The 18,725-nt window shown below is 41.5% G+C and overlaps 1 protein-coding gene across 6 annotated transcripts in view; it reads right to left on the bottom strand.

The window, feature by feature from the left end:
- Nucleotides 1–5,287: 5,287 nt before the first annotated feature.
- PARL (presenilin associated rhomboid like) overlaps nucleotides 5,288–18,725 on the bottom strand; it is a 127,466-nt gene continuing 114,028 nt past the window's right edge. For 4 of the 6 annotated variants that reach the window (XM_075195680.1, XM_075195681.1, XM_075195682.1 and 1 more), the window contains 3 exons: nucleotides 17,738–17,839; nucleotides 15,553–15,650; nucleotides 5,288–5,542 (listed from right to left, as the gene is read on the bottom strand). In XM_075195680.1, coding sequence (XP_075051781.1) covers nucleotides 5,437–5,542; nucleotides 15,553–15,650; nucleotides 17,738–17,839 — 306 coding nt within the window. In that variant the 3' untranslated portion in view covers nucleotides 5,288–5,436. Of the gene's footprint in view, nucleotides 5,543–15,552; nucleotides 15,651–17,572; nucleotides 17,665–17,737; nucleotides 17,840–18,725 lie in introns of those variants that run through there. The other 2 variants (XM_075195684.1, XM_075195685.1) reach the window with 2 other exon arrangements.

Below are 18,725 nucleotides of genomic sequence, written 5' to 3'. Positions count from 1 at the left end.
GAGCTACAGCCAGCTAATTTTCCTACAGATCAAACTAAGACTGCCTATATTATCTCCCTTCTATCAGGGCGAGCCCTAGCCTGGGCATCTCCCCTCTGGGAGAAGTCTGTTCCCATTCTGTTCAACGTCAATGATTTCCTAAACCTGTTCCTGAGAATATTTGACAAGCCTGGGAGGTCATCATCTTCCGCTGCTGACATCCTGCGATTACGACAGGCCCAATCATCTGTGGGACAATATGTAGTCCAGTTCAGAACCCTTTCATCTGAACTCTCATGGATCAATGACGCACTAGTAGCAGCCTTTTGGCAACGTCTCTCTGACCGCATCAAGGATGAGTTAGTCATACGAGACTTGCCCACCAATCTGGATGAACTTATCACGTTGTGCAATCGGATAGATCTGAGGTTCCGAGAAAGAAGTTTAGAGAAAAGGGGTTCAGAGTATATAAAAGCACGTCAGACTCCTCAAATCTGGTCCCCTTCTCCCCCTCAAAAAAAAACAATGCAATTGGGCAGGGCCCGGCTCTCACCCACCGAGCGTGAGCAGTGGGTCAAGCAGAAACTCTGCATCTACTGTGGTGCTTCCGGCCACTATCTAAAATCTTGCTCCCAGAGGTCAAGAAATGCCATCTCCTAAACAACAGTGAGGAGGTTGGGTTAGGAGTTATTATTCGCCCTCCTCAAGATAGAGACTGTGTTCTTCCTGTGATGCTGAGACTGTCTCAAATTTATGTGTACACTTCTGCTCTCTTGGACTCAGGAGCTGTAGGCAACTTCATGTCAGCTCAGTTAGCCAAGCAGTTAGCCATTCTTTTGTCCAGATGTCTCCATCCATCTTTCTAACAGCTGTAGATGGGAGTCGTATTCGTGGTGGCACCATCTCCTTCCTTATATCTCCAGTGACCTTGCAAGTAGGAGTCCTGCATTCTGAGATCATTCAATTCTTGGCGATTCCTAAGGTCACCAATTCTATTGTTCTTGGATTCCCGTGGCTCCAACGAGACAACCCCCGTATTGACTGGTCTTCTCCCCAAATGCTCTCCTGGGGCCCGGAATGCACAAAAACTTGTCTTCAGCAGATAGTGCCTCATAGCAAAATCTCCAACAATGGGACTCCAGTTATTCCTGTGCCCTACCAAGACTGCATAGATGTCTTCAGTAAACAGGCTGCAGAGACTTTACCATCTCACCGGATTTGGGACTGCCCCATAGACTTGATACCAGGAATGATTCCACCCCGTGGACGGTTTACCCTCTCTCTGTTCCTGAGACACAGGCTATGTCTGAATATATGAAGTAGAATTTAGAAAGGGGCTACATTCGCCCATCTTCTTCACCTGCTGGGGCTGGATTTTTTTGCTAAAAAGAAGGATGGTGGTCTCCACCCCTGTATAGACTATTGGGGACTTAATGACATCACTATAAAAAACAGATACCCGCTGCCTCTCATCACAGAACTCTTTGATCGGGTCAAGGGAGCTACTATCTTTACCAAGCTTGATCTCAGTGGTGCCTATAATTTGATCCGGATTAGACAAGGTGATGAGTGGAAGACAGCATTTAACACCAGGGATGGACATTATGAGTATCTCGTTATGCCCTTTGGACTCAGTAATGCCCCCGCGGTCTTTCAAGGCTTCATGAACAAAATTTTCCGAGATCTCTTGTACAACACCCTAGTAGATTACCTGGATGATATTCTTATTTTCTCTCCAGATATCAAATCTCACAGAACTCATGTCAAGGAGGTCCTTCAACGCCTCCGTAAGAACAAGTTGTACTGTAAGCAGGAAAATTGTACCTTCGAGGTCAACTCCATTGCTTTCCTGGGTTACATCATCTCAGGAAGCGGTCTATGCATGGATCCAGACAATGTGCAAGCCATTGAGAGCAATACGTTTCCTTGGGTTCGCTAATTATTACCGGAAATTTATTCAAGGCTAAACTATGGTAGATTCTTCTCTAAGAAATTTCTCCCTGCTGAGCGGAATTATGCCATCGGAGACAAAGAATTGCTTGCCATTAAGTTTCTCTTTAAAAGAATGGCAATATTTGCCGAAAAGGGGCTCGTTATCCAGTGAGTTTATACAGATAACTTATTGTATCTGAAGACTGCACAGTGTATGGACACTTGTCAGTCTCGCTGGGCGTTGTTCTTCTCTCAGTTCGACATTCATGTTACTTACAGTTTGGCCTCTAAGAAATGCAAGGCAGATGACCTGTCACGGTCAATAGTAGAGAATGAGGATTCCAATCCTTCTGAACCACAAGCTATTAACAGTCCTACGTGCATTGCAGCCATCAAACCTGAGCCAATTCCTCCTCATGGCAAAACTTATGTGGCAGAACCTCTACGCAAGAAACTTCTCCACTGGGCTCATTGTTCTAAATTTAAAGGACATGCTGGTGTGTGGAAAACTCGTGCTCTTATACAAAGGAGTTATTGGTGGCCTACTCTTCTTAAAGATGTTAAACTGTTCTAAGTGTGCCCAACATAAGAGTTCCGGGGAAGCTCCAGTCGGTTTATTACTACCCCTGCGGATTCCTTCTTGATCATGGACCCACATATCCATGGATTTTATTTCTGATCTGCCGAGTTCTAACAACTTTAACACTATATGGGTAGTGGTTGATAGAGTTTCAAAAATGGCACACTTCATCCCACTATAAGGTCTTCCAGCTGCTCCTACACTTGCCCAGCTTTTCATCAAAGAGATCTTCCGCTTACATGGATGTACTGAGGAGATCGTGTCTGGCCGAGTTCAGTTTGTAGCTAAATTCTGGCGTTCTCGGAGTAAGGCTCTCCAAGTTAAACTGAACTTCTCTTCCTCATACTATCCACAGTCCAATGGTCAGACTGAAAGTCAATCAGGATCTGGAAAACTTCATCAGACTCTACCTGTCCTCCTCTCAGGACGATTGGTCAACTATGGTTCCCTGGGCAGAATTCGCTCACAACTCTCACTATCATGAGTCATCTTCTGGCGGCAGGTCCGTGAGTCCTTACTCAAAGCCTCTCATAACTATAAGATTCGAGTGGATAAGAAACATAGAGCCAGTCCTGACATGAAAATTGGAGACAGAGTTTGGCTATCTACCCGCAATCTCCTTCTCGGAGTACCTTCTATGAAGTTCACTCCTCGCTTCATTGGTCCATTCAAAATCTCCAAAGTAATTAACCCTCTTTTCTACAAACTTCAGTTGCCAGAGTATCTCAAGGTACCAAACACCTGTCACATTTCCCTTCTAAAACTGCTGGTGTTGAACAAATTGTATTCTCCTTAAACTAGTTCACCTCCCATTCTGACTGAACAAGGTGAGGAATACGAGATAAAGGCCATTGTGGACTCTCGCTTTCAACATAATCATATGCAATATCTGGTCGATTGGAAGGGCTGTGGTTCTGAGGAGAGATCTTGGATCAAAGCTTCTGATGTTCATGCTCCCGCCTTAGTGAAAAGATTCCATCAGAAATTTCCTGCTAATCCCCATGTTAGGTGTGCAGTGGCCACCCTTCGAGGGATGGGGGGGGACTGTCACGAATCAGGATCTGTTTACACCACTTGGCGGTACCATATTACCGTACATCTTCCTCCTGATCATATGCAGCATGAAATCCTGGGACAAGCGTGACTTCTGTCTGCAGCACTGGAGGCTGCTATCTTGGGTGAGACATTTGCTAAGCTTCCTGCTGAGTCTGATCACCTGATCCCACTCCCTAATTGGCTTCCTCTGCAGACTATAAGAGTCCCCTCCTACACTCAGCAAGTTGCCAGTGCAACACTTCCTAGTTCCAGATGTACAGTGGCTGTTTTGTTGCTCCAAAATACCTGCTGAATACAGAGATCTATCCTTCAGGTGTACTCAGCTTCTTCCAGATTACTGCTTCTATTCTCCAGCTGTGTACAGGTCTCCATCATTACCTCTGAATGAATTCAACCTTAACCTGCTGCTGTATTATGGACTTCTCTCAGTGAGTTTAACCATTAGTGTGAATTCATGTTCTTCTATTGATATTACATGAACTGCAAACCTTTAACCATTTGTGTGAATTCAATTTCATCTGTTGTTGTTATCTGAATTTCAAACCATTATTCCTCGTGTGGATTCCCCTTCTTTGCACCAGCAAGCAAGATCTATGAGCAAGACATTTAGCCAGCCCCCCAGTTTCCACTACACTCCTGCCACAGCTAGTCCCTGGGGACCCGACACGGATCCCAGAAACCCTATTGCCTTGACACTTTAACAGTTACAACGTAAAATCAAATGTTTTTTTGTTTACTAATAAATGCAACCTTGTTTTTAGTCTCATATCTTTCAGACCTTGTATAAGCTACATATCTAATAGATGCATGCAAGTAACTATGGGAGTCATGGAAAAGGAGACCTATGCCCTGGATAAACATGTTATAGCTTTTAATGACCGCAGCTGGATTCATTTATTGGTTAAATATGTCAAAGAATATCAGTAGATCAGAACCGGAGAACTTCTGTTTGGTTAGCTGGCAATGAGAAACCAGGGAATGGGACAAGGCAGCTCTTTATCCCAATATACCCTTAAAATAGAAGGGTTGTAAATACAGACCCTCCACACCTATCCAAAGCTGTGTTACAAGTTGTCTAGTCCTGTTCAATTGAGCTCTCCTCTAGCACTACAAGCAAAGTCACAATCAGATTCCTGGTGCGTTCGAGTGTGTGGGTTATATTAAGCGGAGTTCTGCAAAAGCTGACAGCCTTTTAAGTAATTAAAATATTTTTATTACACTATGCTAACAAAAAGAACCATTTGTTTAACAAAACTATTATACCATACACTTAAGGGGAGTTTCAATTGGGAGCGATATCCAGCTGCGTACGTTGCCGGCGATTACAGTAAGAAATCTCTGCACATTTTTCCTCACACTCTATGGACTGAGGAATATCGAAAGGAGATTCCACCCTCAACATAGGTGTGATGTATCTCCATGGACTGTTCCAGAGACACATCGTACTTAAACGGAATCTCCCATCTAAATAAATCATAAGATAATTACAAATATGTAAAGATTTGTTCTATTTATTAAGGTACAAATCACAGGGAAAAAGGAAATGTTGCTAGTGTAATTGAGCTATGTGCCTGCTGTTGCTCAGGTTTTTATGCTATTTCCATTGAGAAAGTCAAGGCTCAAATACAGTTTACGGCTTTGGAGCATGAAAACATACAATGTCTTTTCTTTCTTTTGAACACACAAAGAATCCAGCAGCTCCAACTACCATCAGATCAACAAAAATAACAAGTTACATCATTGAAAAAGATACTATATATATTTATTAAACAAAATGTCAAATTATATCAGATCATCATATAAAGAGTATCCAAGTACTTTAGGGCTGTTAATACCATCAGTCACATCGCCAGCACTAAAAGCTATTGTAACCATCGTTTTTGCTGATGTCAGGATCCTCCAGTCTTTGGGGGGTTGCTTCGGAAGTCATGCCACATTTTCACTAACGGTTCCCTCTTTTTCCAGATAAGCTCGTGGCCACACAAGGCATACCAACTGCAATACATTTATTGGAAAAGCATTCATGTTATTAAAGATGCTGTACTTGCTGAAGCAGAATAAAAAATAGTATAATTACTCAGTGTTTACCCTAATCTGTAAAATTCCAGCTTTAAATTCTGCCAGCAAGTGCTTGTAATCCCATACATATTATCCATATAAACTAGTCCACAAACACTAGTTTTCAGCAAATAATTCAATAAAAACTAAGAAACAAACGATAGTGTTAAAAATGCTCATATGTTCAGAAATAGGCCTCATTCAGTCAGGTGCAGCTTTTTGTCCACCTAATAAAGGGCCACTGACTAGAAAACCGTGTTTATGCATATAGAAAGAACAGCAATGTAACTTCAGAAATTAAAAATGGGGATCAAGATTTTTTTTTTATTTTTCTCTATATACCAGTGGTGATATTTAGATATTGTAATAATATTTTTTTTTTTAAATTGATATGGCCTGTTTTCTTACTGCAATTTAATAAACATTATAACATTTGTAAAATTAACCTATTGACCACCACAGACATAAATCTTATGTCGCACACTACAGCTCTCAGGTAGCCATGGGCATGATCCAACACATATAGCTAACTGATCGCTCAGAGCAATTACAGCTGCCATTACCAATTATTGATGGTGTGGTTCAGCAATCCCCTTCATTTGTAAGAACTCCATACTTGAACATAAAGTTTTCTGCTCCTAGGTGTTCTTGGTTCACTTTCTGGTCAACCAATTTCTCCCTGAACTACTAGATGCTACCTACATCACACACACGCATTAGAGGTGGGGTGGAAACTCTTGTTCTCTACTGACATGGGTATAAATGTGACTTTTGGACCATTGGATGAGCCCAGAGATTGATCAGATAGAACTGTTGCTCTCTGACAGCTTATTCACATAAAAATACATATCATAATGCCCCACAAACATATTAACATAAAAAAAAAGATCTTATACTCACGTTAAAAACATTTCTGCGAGCCCATCTGGGGAACACTGCTTACCATGGGGGTTGTTTGAGGGAACATGGAGTAGGCACTCAAATAGTTTACTTCCTGCCAACAGGCTATAACCCCTCTGCAAGCCCATGCAAACCTCACTGTGTAATACAAAAGCCCAAAGGAAGGGAACTACAACACTCGAAGAATAACAGCAGAAGAGCAGAAAGGCAGTGTCCCTCAGATGATCTCAGAGAAATGGATTTAACGCGAGAATAAAATCCTCTTTACACTTACCTCCAGCTGGGGAACCCTGCTTACCATGGGGATGTTCTAAAGCAGTCCCTAAGGGGGACCTCTCTGACAGTCCAGCCTGCAACACTGTGCGCCAAAATTGGCGTCTGGGAACACAAAAACTTTCAATTGATAAAACCTAGTGAACGTGTCTGTTTCACATAGATACGGAGGGCACAACCCACATCCAAATAAGTTGAGGAGCAAGGGCCTGCAGAGGCAGACGCCTCCTGTATGTCTGGGACCACAATCTCCTGGTTCAAGAGAAAACCTGAAACCACCTTTGGCTGAAAATACGTAACTGTTCTCAACACACCCCTATCATCGTGGAAGATAAGATAGGGGGACCTACAGAAAAGGACCCAAAGCTCCGACACCAGCTGTGCAGAAGTTATGGCCAGGAGAAATACCACCTTCAGCGTAAGGAATCTGAACCCATTGGTTCAACTGATCATGGACTGAACCAAGTTTAGGTCCCAGAAAGCAGTGTGCATAACATAAAGGGGTTGACTACGCAGAACCCCTTGAAGGAAAGTCCACACCTCCGGAATATCTGCTAAGTACCTGAGAATTGTAAACAGTCATGCCCAGCCACCTCCTAAGGAGGGGCCTGAGGGGCCAAGGGAATGCAAGGATATGTCTCCCTGGCATCTTCTGGCAGATGACTTATGCTAAAGGAATGAAGGAAGTGAGGCGACAGTCTGGTTTCATATTGGTGTCATCCTTATGGGACCGCATGTAAACGGTGTGGGAAAGGAACAATGGGGGGATGACCCTAGAGGAACGACTATGTTGACCCCTTGTATGATACTCTTTCATTCTCGTCCTGGGAGGACGCTGCCTCAAGAATTCTGACTCACAACAGGCATCCCCCTACCCCTGTGATTGAGGAAAGGGGACGATCCAGTCAGGCTCCCAGTTTATCCAAGAACCTGGGGTCTGGATGTGTTGTAGAGTATGGGGATCTACCCCTCTGGGAATGACCTCTTTCCAAAGGAGCCCCCCAAACAGGTTGGTGAAAGGACCTAAACCTGGGAACACTAATTGGTTTAGGGATACTCACTGGAAGGACAGTACTCCTACCTCCCGTGGCCGGACAAATATTATCTAATTCTGGGCCAAAGAGGACTGAACCCGAGTAGGGAAAAGCCTCCAGAGATTTCTTTGTCTCTGTGTAGGCGTCCCATGACCTCAGCCAGAGAGTCCTAGGGGCCACTACTGCAGATGCAGAAATAAATGAGGAAACTGAGGCTGCGTTTTGAGCGTCTCATACAGGAAACCAGAGGCCTCCTTTAAATTTAGAGCCAGAGGAAGAAGATTTGAGTCTTGTTACCCTTCTGCCAGCTGGTCAACCCAGGTCTCCATTGACTGGGCGACCCACACTTAAGGCAGCATAGGTCTTAGTGAGGCACCAGCCGGCAGGAAGATGGATTTAAGAAAACCCTCCCTCCTGTTGTGAGTGGCGTCAGGGAGTGCAGCAGAAACCGGCACTGGAAGAGAATGGCGAGCCAACCTGGCCACCGGCATATCCACCCTAGGACTTGGCACATAACTATTTAAGTTTTGTCAAATGTATCAAGCTGACAGACCCCTTCCCCTATGCAACTCCTGTACCTCCTCAGTTTAGTTATAAAGCCCCAAGGAACAAGAACCAAACAATCCGAGAACACACAGCAGAAGAGCAGATGGGAGGGAACGCAGTGTCCCCCAGATGGAATCAGCGAAAGGGAAAGCACTATGGGCAAAATTAGCGCCCGAGAACGTACAGACATTGAAATGATAAAATGTTGTAAACATATGGACCGAGGACCAGGTTGCTGCTCTACAAAGCTGGTCCGCTAAGGCACCCTTCCTCGCCACCCAAGAAGCTCCCACCAAATGGGTGGAATGGGTAGCAATCCTCTCTGGCACAGGTCTATTGGACGTGACATATGCCTGCCTAATGGTTGAGGTAAGCCATCTGGCAATAGTTTGTTTGGAAGCTGGCCACCCCTTTTTTGGGAATCAAACAAAACAAATAATAAAATTGGTCCTTCGAATATTGGCTGTCCTCCTGACATAAATTTGGAGAGCTCTGACAACATCCAGGAACACCAAAGAGTTAGGTCCAGAAGAATACACCCCCTCCTGTAACACTGGAACAACTATTTCCTGGTTTATATGAAATTCCAAAACCCTTGGTAGGAATGAAGGGACATACGGAGCACCACCCGATCATCATGAAATACAAAGAAGGGTTATCTACATGAAAGAGCCCCTAACAGGAAAACTACTTTCCAGGTTAGAAATCGAAAATCTGCCTACTGCAAGGGTTAAAAATGTGGCCCTTGAAGCATATTGAGTACCAAGATTAGATCCCAAGGTGAAGTGGGTGGAACACATGGAGGTTCCATATGCAGAACACCCTGTAAAAAAGTCAGTATATCCGGCATATCTGCCAGTCGAAGATGGACAAATACAGAGAGAGCCGAGACTTGGATCTTTAAGGTAGCTAAACAAAGTCCTTCCTCCAAACCATCCTGGAGGAAAGAAAGAAAGCGAGGCAGGTTCAAGGAAGCAGTGTGACCGGGCCTCCTTTCACACCACCTAATATATGTGCGCTAAATGAGGTGGTATATTTTTGCAGACACAGATTTTATGGCCCTCAATAGATTGTCTACCACCCTTGAAGAGAAACCTCTTGACCGCCAAAGGCTGGCTTCAACAAACACGCCGTTAAAGCTAGCCAAGGCAGGTCCTATTTTCGGAATGGGCCTTGAAGCAAGGTCATCCAACCGGGCTAGATCCTCTTCCTGTAAGGGATACAAGGCAAGGAATCTCCTTGGGATAGTAGATGGTCCAGCTGTTTCCAAGACGCTTCTGCTATCTCTGTTAACTCCGCTGATGGAGGTAAACAGATCGAACGTCTTCTCACCTGTTTAAAAAGACCATGACCAGAAGACTTCGGTTCTTCTAGATACAAAAGGTCTAGGTGCTTGACGTACTGCCAATACCAGGTCATCACTACCCTGATATCTGTGGGACTACTCCAGGTCTGTTACCTATGCGGAATCTGGGATAGTGAAAGAGGATGATGTGCCAGTTGGCCTAAAATCTCCGGCATCAGTCGTCACTGGTAAGGTGACTGACGCAGGGGGGTCAATAGCTACTGATCTGGATGGGAGAACCGCAGCAACCATTTGAATCTCCGCTGGCCTAGTAATCAGCTGAACCAATGTCGCAACAGATTGCATCAGAGAAGATACCCACACCGGTAACATAGCTTTTACACTTTGAACAACTGTCAAAGTCGTATGATTGGATGAACAAAAGTATATTGGTTAATATTGTTTTGTTGTGGGATTGCACTCAGTATGCCACGCTACACGTGGCATACTGCGATCGCACGGTAAAATACGCACACACTCGCACTACATTTAGTTATTTATATATTTCATATATAAAATGATTCCGATCCACAGTGATTTATGAGCAGATAGTATTTAGTTTATTATTAGTTTATATATTATGATTATATGTACATTTTAGCGTTATTTAAGGTTCAGGTTATAGGAAATGTGTCATGTCTGATATCATTTTATTCCCCTATTCATCAGCAGTTGTCTGGTTCTTTCGCCGTAAAGATCGCATATTGCATACTCTAGTTATTGATGTTAGGGAATAAATAGTCAGAGTGATATCAAACTGTAAAATGCTAATGGACTAGTTGTAACTGGTTTCTGGGCGGGAGAATCATCTGGAATGTTGACCTCAGCTTTTGAGGGGGTTGTTTGAACTAGCCTATGACCTGTTTACCCTGGACCCACCTGAAGTCTGGACCTATAGAAGCAAGCCACATCATCTACATTGTTCTCTCTGTAACACTGAATGTATATAATCATAGCTGTACTCCCACTAGCTTCAGTCTACTCTGACCACAGTATTCAAGAGTGAACTACTGTGCACTGGTACCCGTGGGAGCGCAGCGAAGCACATTGCGAACGCAGCAGTATGTATGTATGTATCTTTTGGTATTGGCTGTACTGTACTGTATTATATAATAATGTATTGAATTGTTAAATTTTGCATCTGCTAAAATAAATTATTGTGTGCTTCGGAAACACAATACAAACGCCTATGCAATGCTTATTTGAAAACAAAAGAAATACTTTAATACAGTCAATGCAGAGCGCCCCCAGGTCCTGTTGTCCAGTAGGTAACATAGCTTTTACACTTTGAACAAGTAAAGTATTTTGCACAAGGTGCCTTTCCCTTGTCAAGACATGTTCCTGAATGGGAATAGTGTCACCACTTAAGAACGCAATGCAGACAGTCACACAGGACACAAGTTTGGTATAGATATAAGAACACAACTAATCTTTGATCCTAGTCAAAAGTAGTATCTTGTAATAATATAGGAGTACAAGCTGAATGCAGAATATAATAATATATGCTAATGCACAACAACTAATATACCCCTTAATAATAATTGACAATAGAAGTATACAGCAAAGATTATATATATATATATATATATATATATATATATATATATATATATATATATATATATATTGTAACAAAAGGAGGCATTTAGCTGGCAATATGCAGAGAAAGCAGGGAAGTAGAGTAAAACATTTATGCAGTAAAGCACCTAGATTCAATGCCTAAACGCTAGCTATACATAGACTTATGTATGAAAAGCAATAGTTTAAGTTTGGTTAACTTACATGATTTGAAATCCTTCCTCTCTGCAGACAGGGTGTGTCTGTCTGTTAGTGCAAACAGAGGCAGTGATGGGCGTTTCCTTTTAAAGAGAAGGTGGGTGTGTCATCTGTCCATCAAGCTAAGGCTGGGGGAGGAGTATCAGGTATAAAAGCTTGTTTGTATCACTTTTTCAGGGAGACCAATGCTGGGGTAGCTGGCTGGTCCTGAGAGAGAGAGCTGGTCTATGTATAGCTAGCGTTTAGGGTCTCCAAGTATTGCTGTGAAATCTGTACGGTGTCAAAACATTTACCATCCTGACAATAAAACTACATAAAAAGAAAGAAGTTGTTTGCGTGTGCTTCTGCAGTAGCGGGCTCTTGCCACAATATATATATATACTTAGACTTTCAACAGGCCAAGCCAGTTCTACAGGAGAGAAGTCTGTCAGCAGCGTCTGTGCAGGCCGAGAGTCTGCTGGTTTTTCCGGCATGTTTTTGGTGCCCTTGGGAGGTTCCACAGTTGTTTATGCTGTGGGGGAAATCTATTTTTCTTAGTTCCGCGCCCAAGAACTTCCTGCTCCTGTACAAGTGATTGATAGACTGCAGCTTCTTAGTCTATTAAGCCTGCAGCTACCGCTTCATTCTGCCTCCGATTTTGAGGCGGATAATAAGAATAAGCCGTTAGGCTGACGGTCTGATCACCAACTCACAGAACCAGATGGCAGAGGTCTTCACCTATAGCAGCCGCCTTTCCCTTAGAGCTTTATACGCTCACCGGTACTCAGATGCCCCCAGGACTTAACTCCAGGCGTAGCGTGAGTTGTTAATACAGGCCCGTAGCGGCAGGCCAGGAGGCTGAATAGAAGGCAGCAGATGGTCAGACAGTAGCCGAGGTCAAGGGTCACAAGCAAGCAGAATAGTCAGTAAACACGCCAAGGGTCAGGGTCACAGGCAAAGAAGCGGAGTCCAAGGTACAGGCCAAAGGGTCAGGGTCACGGGCAAACAGGCAGGGTATAAAGTACAGGCAGAAGGTCACAAAAGTAGATCCAAAAGCAGAGTATCCACAGGAAATGGGTCCAACAGACAAGACAGGAGCAGGTCAGCAAACTGGTAAGTAAGCACTATAACCGGAAGGGAGGCTAAGCCCTCACTGCCTTAAATACTAATGCTGGTCAATCAGGGCTTTGCCCTGTAACAACACTCAGGAGTGGACTAATTAACGTGGCTAAATCAAATTAGCCCACAGGCTTGAAGAGGCGCACCCGGCTGCCCTGCATAGCGGGGGCGCAAGCGATGTTAATTTGGCGTCCGGCCGTGGCAACGGCACTCCCTGCCTCTGATGGCAGCGCCGGTATATCATAAAATTCTCAGTGTGACAGCGGCTTCTCAAGCCGCCTGTCAGCACTGAACAGCTGCAGATGTTGTTAGTGAGAGCCGTCCAGCTTTCACTATAAAACGCTATAGTGCAGCTGTTCCAGAAAGAATGCCCTCTCTTATAGAGCATGTTTACCCGCATTCCTGAATGAAAAAACATGAATAAAATTGTATAAAAGATTATAAAAATACATGATCTTTAGATCTAGCAAAAAAAATTAAGCCCAACTCCTTGGCAACTTAATATAAAACTGATGAGCTACAGGGTTTGCAGAGGGGAGGGGTCTGTCAGCTTGATACATTTAACAAAAGTTAACTAGTTAAGTGCCAACTCCACGTTCCCCTCATACAAACCATGGTAGCAGTGTCCCCCAGATTGGATGAATGAGAAATAATGATAGAAAAAGGTACTTAGCCCTCCTACATGGCCAAGGACCAGTTCAAAACCATTTGAGAAAGAGAGGAGTTTGTACAGCAATGTCCTGTTTGAAATACAGACTTGGCTGCCTCAATGGTATTTCCCTCCTGGTAACATACCAACTACTGCAGAAAAGCAGGGAATTTTTTATTTATTTATTTTTCTCCATTCCTCCTTGGCAGCCTGAGAATGCTGGCCGAATGCAGGCTTCTCTCTAATTAGCCTGTCAGTCTGCTTGTGCTTTTTTTTTTTCTCAGCTGCCTACAAGTATTCCCCTCCATTTAGAAAAAGACTTGGTATATTCCAAAATGGTACCCAAAATGCTGAGACGCAGCTCTCACTGCCTGAAGGCAGCGCCGGATTCAGAATGGAGCCATGGGTAACAGCCAAGTTTTCTAAGCGGCTGTTACCTACTATGAACCAGGCCTTTCTTTTCCATCACGCCCGATGCTGTTAGCTGCGCTCCAGGGAATCCTGCCAGCCCAGACATTCTCTGTGTATGTGCTGCATGCACATACACCCACTTAATCGAAAAAATAACAAACTGATATTTGCAAGAAGAGTAGCTGCAGAGCAGCACACCAGAAGTCCTATTCCTCTGGCCCTCAAAACACACTGAGGTTTGCATGGGGTTGCAGAGGGGATATAGCCTGATGACAGGAAGCTAAGTATTTGAGTGCCTACTCCATGTTCCCTCATACAACACCCATGGTAAGCAGGGAAAGAAAAAGGAAATCCCTGTTGTGTGGGGAACCCCCACAATTCAGTCATATTAATCCATTAAATCAAACAAATAAAAATAAGACATGTTTATTATTATAATAAAAGATAAACATTGTTAAACACAACCATTGAAAGGCAAAATGTTAAAATCAAAGAAAAGGAGTTTTTATTTAGCAAGAAAAGTGATTTAAAATGTGTCTGAATTAACACATTATAGGAAAACTCTTGTGGTATTATATAATCCTTATTATTGATTTCTCAGTAGTGTGAACAAGCTTGAGGTGTTAACTCTGTATTGGTTGGGATATATTATTAATATGTATTAATTCACTTCTGATATAAAGAACACTGTCCGACTTGCAGGCTGTAACTTCTTTATTTTTGTCTTTTACTACATATTCTAATCCCAGACATAGAGTTGTACTCATTTGATATTAGCCTGTGTAATTGGTTATTCAAAGTCAATAATTACCCTTAGTCTCTAGATCAGTTATCGCTGATTATTTTGTGTCAATATTGATTCTTGTATCTGTTACTCACTTTACTCTCCGTCTCGTAACAGAGTATTGAATACTGGTCCTAATTATTAATGTGTTAGATGTTATTGTGATTCTTGTTCATTCCATATAACATCAGTATTCATATGACCTTTGGAAGAGAAGAACAAGTATACACTTATATCTGGCGTCTCCCCTTCCCCAATGGCCAGGATTACATTGTATCATAATTGCTTCTGATCTCTAAACTGGTTATATAGTTTCATTGCTGCCACTTAGTTAACTAATGTCTCATTATAGACATTTATTATGGATTTTAAATCCAGCCATCCATCAGAAATTATGCAGTCTTAGAACGGGGCAGTTGAACACGTGCATCCTGCGTCTCTCTCCCTTATTCTTATATTGAAAATTACTTTAAGCCATAACAGTTTCTATTCATAAGTATATTGTTATTGCTTAGTTCCTACTATTCACATAGAAAAATTAATTTGATTTGATTTAACCACAAAGTTAACAAAGACAGCAGTATGAAATTAACATACTGCTGTATTGCATCGATGCTCGTTATGCCCTCCGGTGTTGTTGCCAACCCGAAGTCTGCCTCGGAAATTATTTAAGGAGAAAGGAGCCAATTAGCTTTTAGCGGGTAATGATTGAAACTTCATTGTCTACAGCCAGTCACATCAGATGGACCAATAGTATTTTGATAATTTTTTAACATTTGTCATGCTATCATTAAGAATCATTAGTAGCTCTTTGAACAATGTGTTTCAATACACAAAGCTAAAATATTATACAGCTTAGAAATATCATATGTTAATGAAAGTTATAATCCAGAGATGGAAGTAGAGGAGCTTCAGTTTTCTGATATATAGCTTCTACAAGCTACTGAATCACTGGGGGTATTTACTTTTTCACACATCATCTATATGTTTGATAAATAAGTAAGATCTTCTATTCTATTATTTATGGAAATTTGATAAATTAGAACGTTGCACGTAATAGTACATTGTTAAAAAACCCAAACAGCTAATCAAGCAGAGTAAATGACACAATTGGAAAATAAGAGCACTTACATTCCAAAAAGAGCTCCTCCTAGATGAGCTGCATGGTCAAACAATTTCCAGCCTAGGAACAGACCAACAGTATCCAAAGCAATTATAGCCTTGAGAGCCTAAAGAAAACATACAGTAATATAATTTATGAAGAATTGTTTTTTAAATTAAGTCGTTTTATTAACATTTTGTAATAAAACATACAACAAAAAATAGTAGCACCTTAACCCCAAGCTACAACTATAAACAACCCAAGGAACTTAGAAATGATTATATAGTAAACACAGCTAAGGTGTCAATGGTAAGCATTTAAAGAATGCAACTACCAACTCATACAGATGTTCAGACAATAAAAGGATGAAATATAAACTTACATTATTGAAAGATCAATCAGGTTAACACACAGGGAAAAGAGAGACAGGTGGACAGATAGTGGTGCGCAATTAAACAATATGAAATTAAATAAAACAAAAAGCACAGTGGTACTTACATTTAAGAAGTCTGCATATATTAATAGTTTGCTAAGATAAAGATATGGTCCCTCCATGTTTCCAAGGAGAGCCAAAATAAGACAGCATATAGCCCATTAAGGAGGAGTCTAGCATATCTAGAGTTAGTCCATCTAGATCAGATCTTATAGCACTTCAGGAAGGCATTACTGGAATTATAGGTATACTTCTTATGCGTGACATTATCATTTACTAAGGTAATCAAATTGTGAAAATTCTGTATTTTGCTAGCTATCCAGGATCTGGCAAAAATAACCTTGCATAGAACTAGTAGTTTAATTGCATATCAAGATGAAGATTTATTTAATAACAAATCTAGTGAGTTTCCAAATATACATGTTTTAGGAAACAGGAGAGCGTTATCTACACACATTCTCTATATACCCTCTACCACAGCAGCCCAGAATAACTGTACCCTGGGACACTCCCATAGTAAGTGCCAGAAGGAAGCAGAATTAATCCCACATTTAAGGCATCTATAATTTTTCCTCCTTCCCATTAAATAAAGCCTTATGGGAGTGCAATACACTCTATGTAAAATGATATATTAATAATTGGATTTGCGAATATCTAGTATGGGAGGTGGCTTCTTTAGTGCTGAGCAACATGAAGCCCTATTTCTAATCACTAAGCGCTCCCAAGGTCATCTTCCCATATAACTTTCAGGGTATTCAAGTCATTCACATCAAAGTGCGTAAGTATATGAGCAAATAATGTGGATATCTTTTTCTAAGCGTTCACATGTTAAAGAAATCTTAATCAGGGAAAATGTGATGGAAAGACCACTATAATGGGCTGTAAGAGCATGTTTCAGTTGTAGATGGCTGTAGAACGGACTATTCTGGACAGAAAATTCCTCTTTTAGTTGGTCAAAAGATTTAAAAGTAGTCATTAACAGAGTTTGGAGAGGAGAATGTGAGGACCCAGTCCCCAGGACCCATAATGGAAGCCAAGCAAAGTATCATCTGGGGTATCCTTGACACACTCTCTCAAATGTGCCAATTGTGCAGCCAAGTAATATGCTCTTAGATTAGAAAGAGTCAGGCCAGTGAAGAATAGGGAGGGAAAATAGCCTGGCAGCTACTTGCAACTGATGAGGTGCCAGTTTGGTTAATCGAGTGACCATTAGTAAGGGGTTGCAATAGCCAATACAGGAAATAATGAGAGCATGACTTGGTATGTTAATGGCGTCAGCATGGTATTGGCAGAAGAGGGAGATATCTTAGCGGTATGAGCATTTAATAACTGGCTAGAATGAAATATCATCTGACAAAAATCTCACAAAACTAAGATTTGCATGTAAAGGAAGGAGGAAACACAGGGAGTTTGTCTAGGAGAGATTAAATTTCATGTAGAAGGATTGCGTGACAGAAAAAAAAAAAAAAGAAAAGAAAAAAGAATAGAAAAAAAAGCATAGAAACAAAGCTTCAAAGCCATAACAATCTTATGATTTAAGCCTGTGTACAAAAGACTCTGGTTTCCCTATTCTTTCACAACTATTACTACTAACTTACAATTAAAACAAAATTCACCTTAATCACTGTACTGGCTTACACTAAAATTAGAACCAATAGTTGTTAATGTCCACCTGATGCATATCCCAGTTCATCTCCATATTTCTCACCTACAGAAAGCATTAATATTTAGTGTTTCAAAATGCACAATACAGTAAAAAGAGCATTTACAATTATGCATACATTTCCTGCAGTAAATGTGAGCATGGGGAGGAAAATGATTGCTAGTTTGGCTTCAGGCATCTTGGTACACACCATCGCCAGGATCGTCATGATTGCTCCAGACTGAAACACAGAAATAGGGTGGTAAGAATAAGCAGAGTTTATGTTCTCAAACGTCTCCCATAAACAAATGCATGGAGGCAGCTTCTTCAAAATGTTTTTTTAATTTTTGTCTTCCCACATTAAAACACTTAGTACGAGCAGTATGTGCTTGGAACAAGACAATATTTTCTCACATTAATATGTTAAAATACTATTATAAATAAAACTGTAATCATGAAACAAAAACGACAGCAAAAAAAAAAAAACAACAAAAGGCAAATTATATACTTTTCTAATTGATTTGTATATGTCTATACAAGCAAGTTTTTGTACATATAATTCCTGTCCTATAAACTAATTGGTTAGGTAGTTTTTAACAGAGAGAATCTAAAAGTATCAGTTATGAAAGGCTCCTACCACTGCAGCATCATCGTTCTTCTTCCAGTATGTTTAGTGCTAGTGTGAATAACAAACAATAATAAATAGGTTAGGACTCATTTACAAAATAGACCCTTTTTGGTTATATACACTATATGGACAAAAGTATTTGGACGCTTGACCATTACACCATCAGGTACTTTAATGACATTGTATTCAAATACATATACTGTAATGTGGAGTTGGTCCCCCTTTTGCAGCGCTAACAACTCCCACTCTTCTTGGAAGGCTTTCCACAAGATGTTGGGAGTGTTTCTTTGGGAATTTGTGCCCATTCATTCTCTAGAGCATTTATGAGGTCAGGCACTGATGTAGGATGAGAAGGCCTGGCTCGCAATCTCAATTCCAGTTCATCCCAAAGGTGTTCAATGGGGTTGAGGTCAGGGCTTTGTGTGGGCCAGTCAAGTTCTTCCACACTGAACTCATCAAACCAATTTTTGTAGCTCTTGTTTTGTGCACTGGGGCACAG

The sequence above is a fragment of the Mixophyes fleayi genome, chromosome 2 (genome assembly GCF_038048845.1).
Source record: "Mixophyes fleayi isolate aMixFle1 chromosome 2, aMixFle1.hap1, whole genome shotgun sequence".
Taxonomy (NCBI): domain Eukaryota; kingdom Metazoa; phylum Chordata; class Amphibia; order Anura; family Limnodynastidae; genus Mixophyes; species Mixophyes fleayi.
This window is presented reverse-complemented; position numbering and strand designations above follow the sequence as displayed.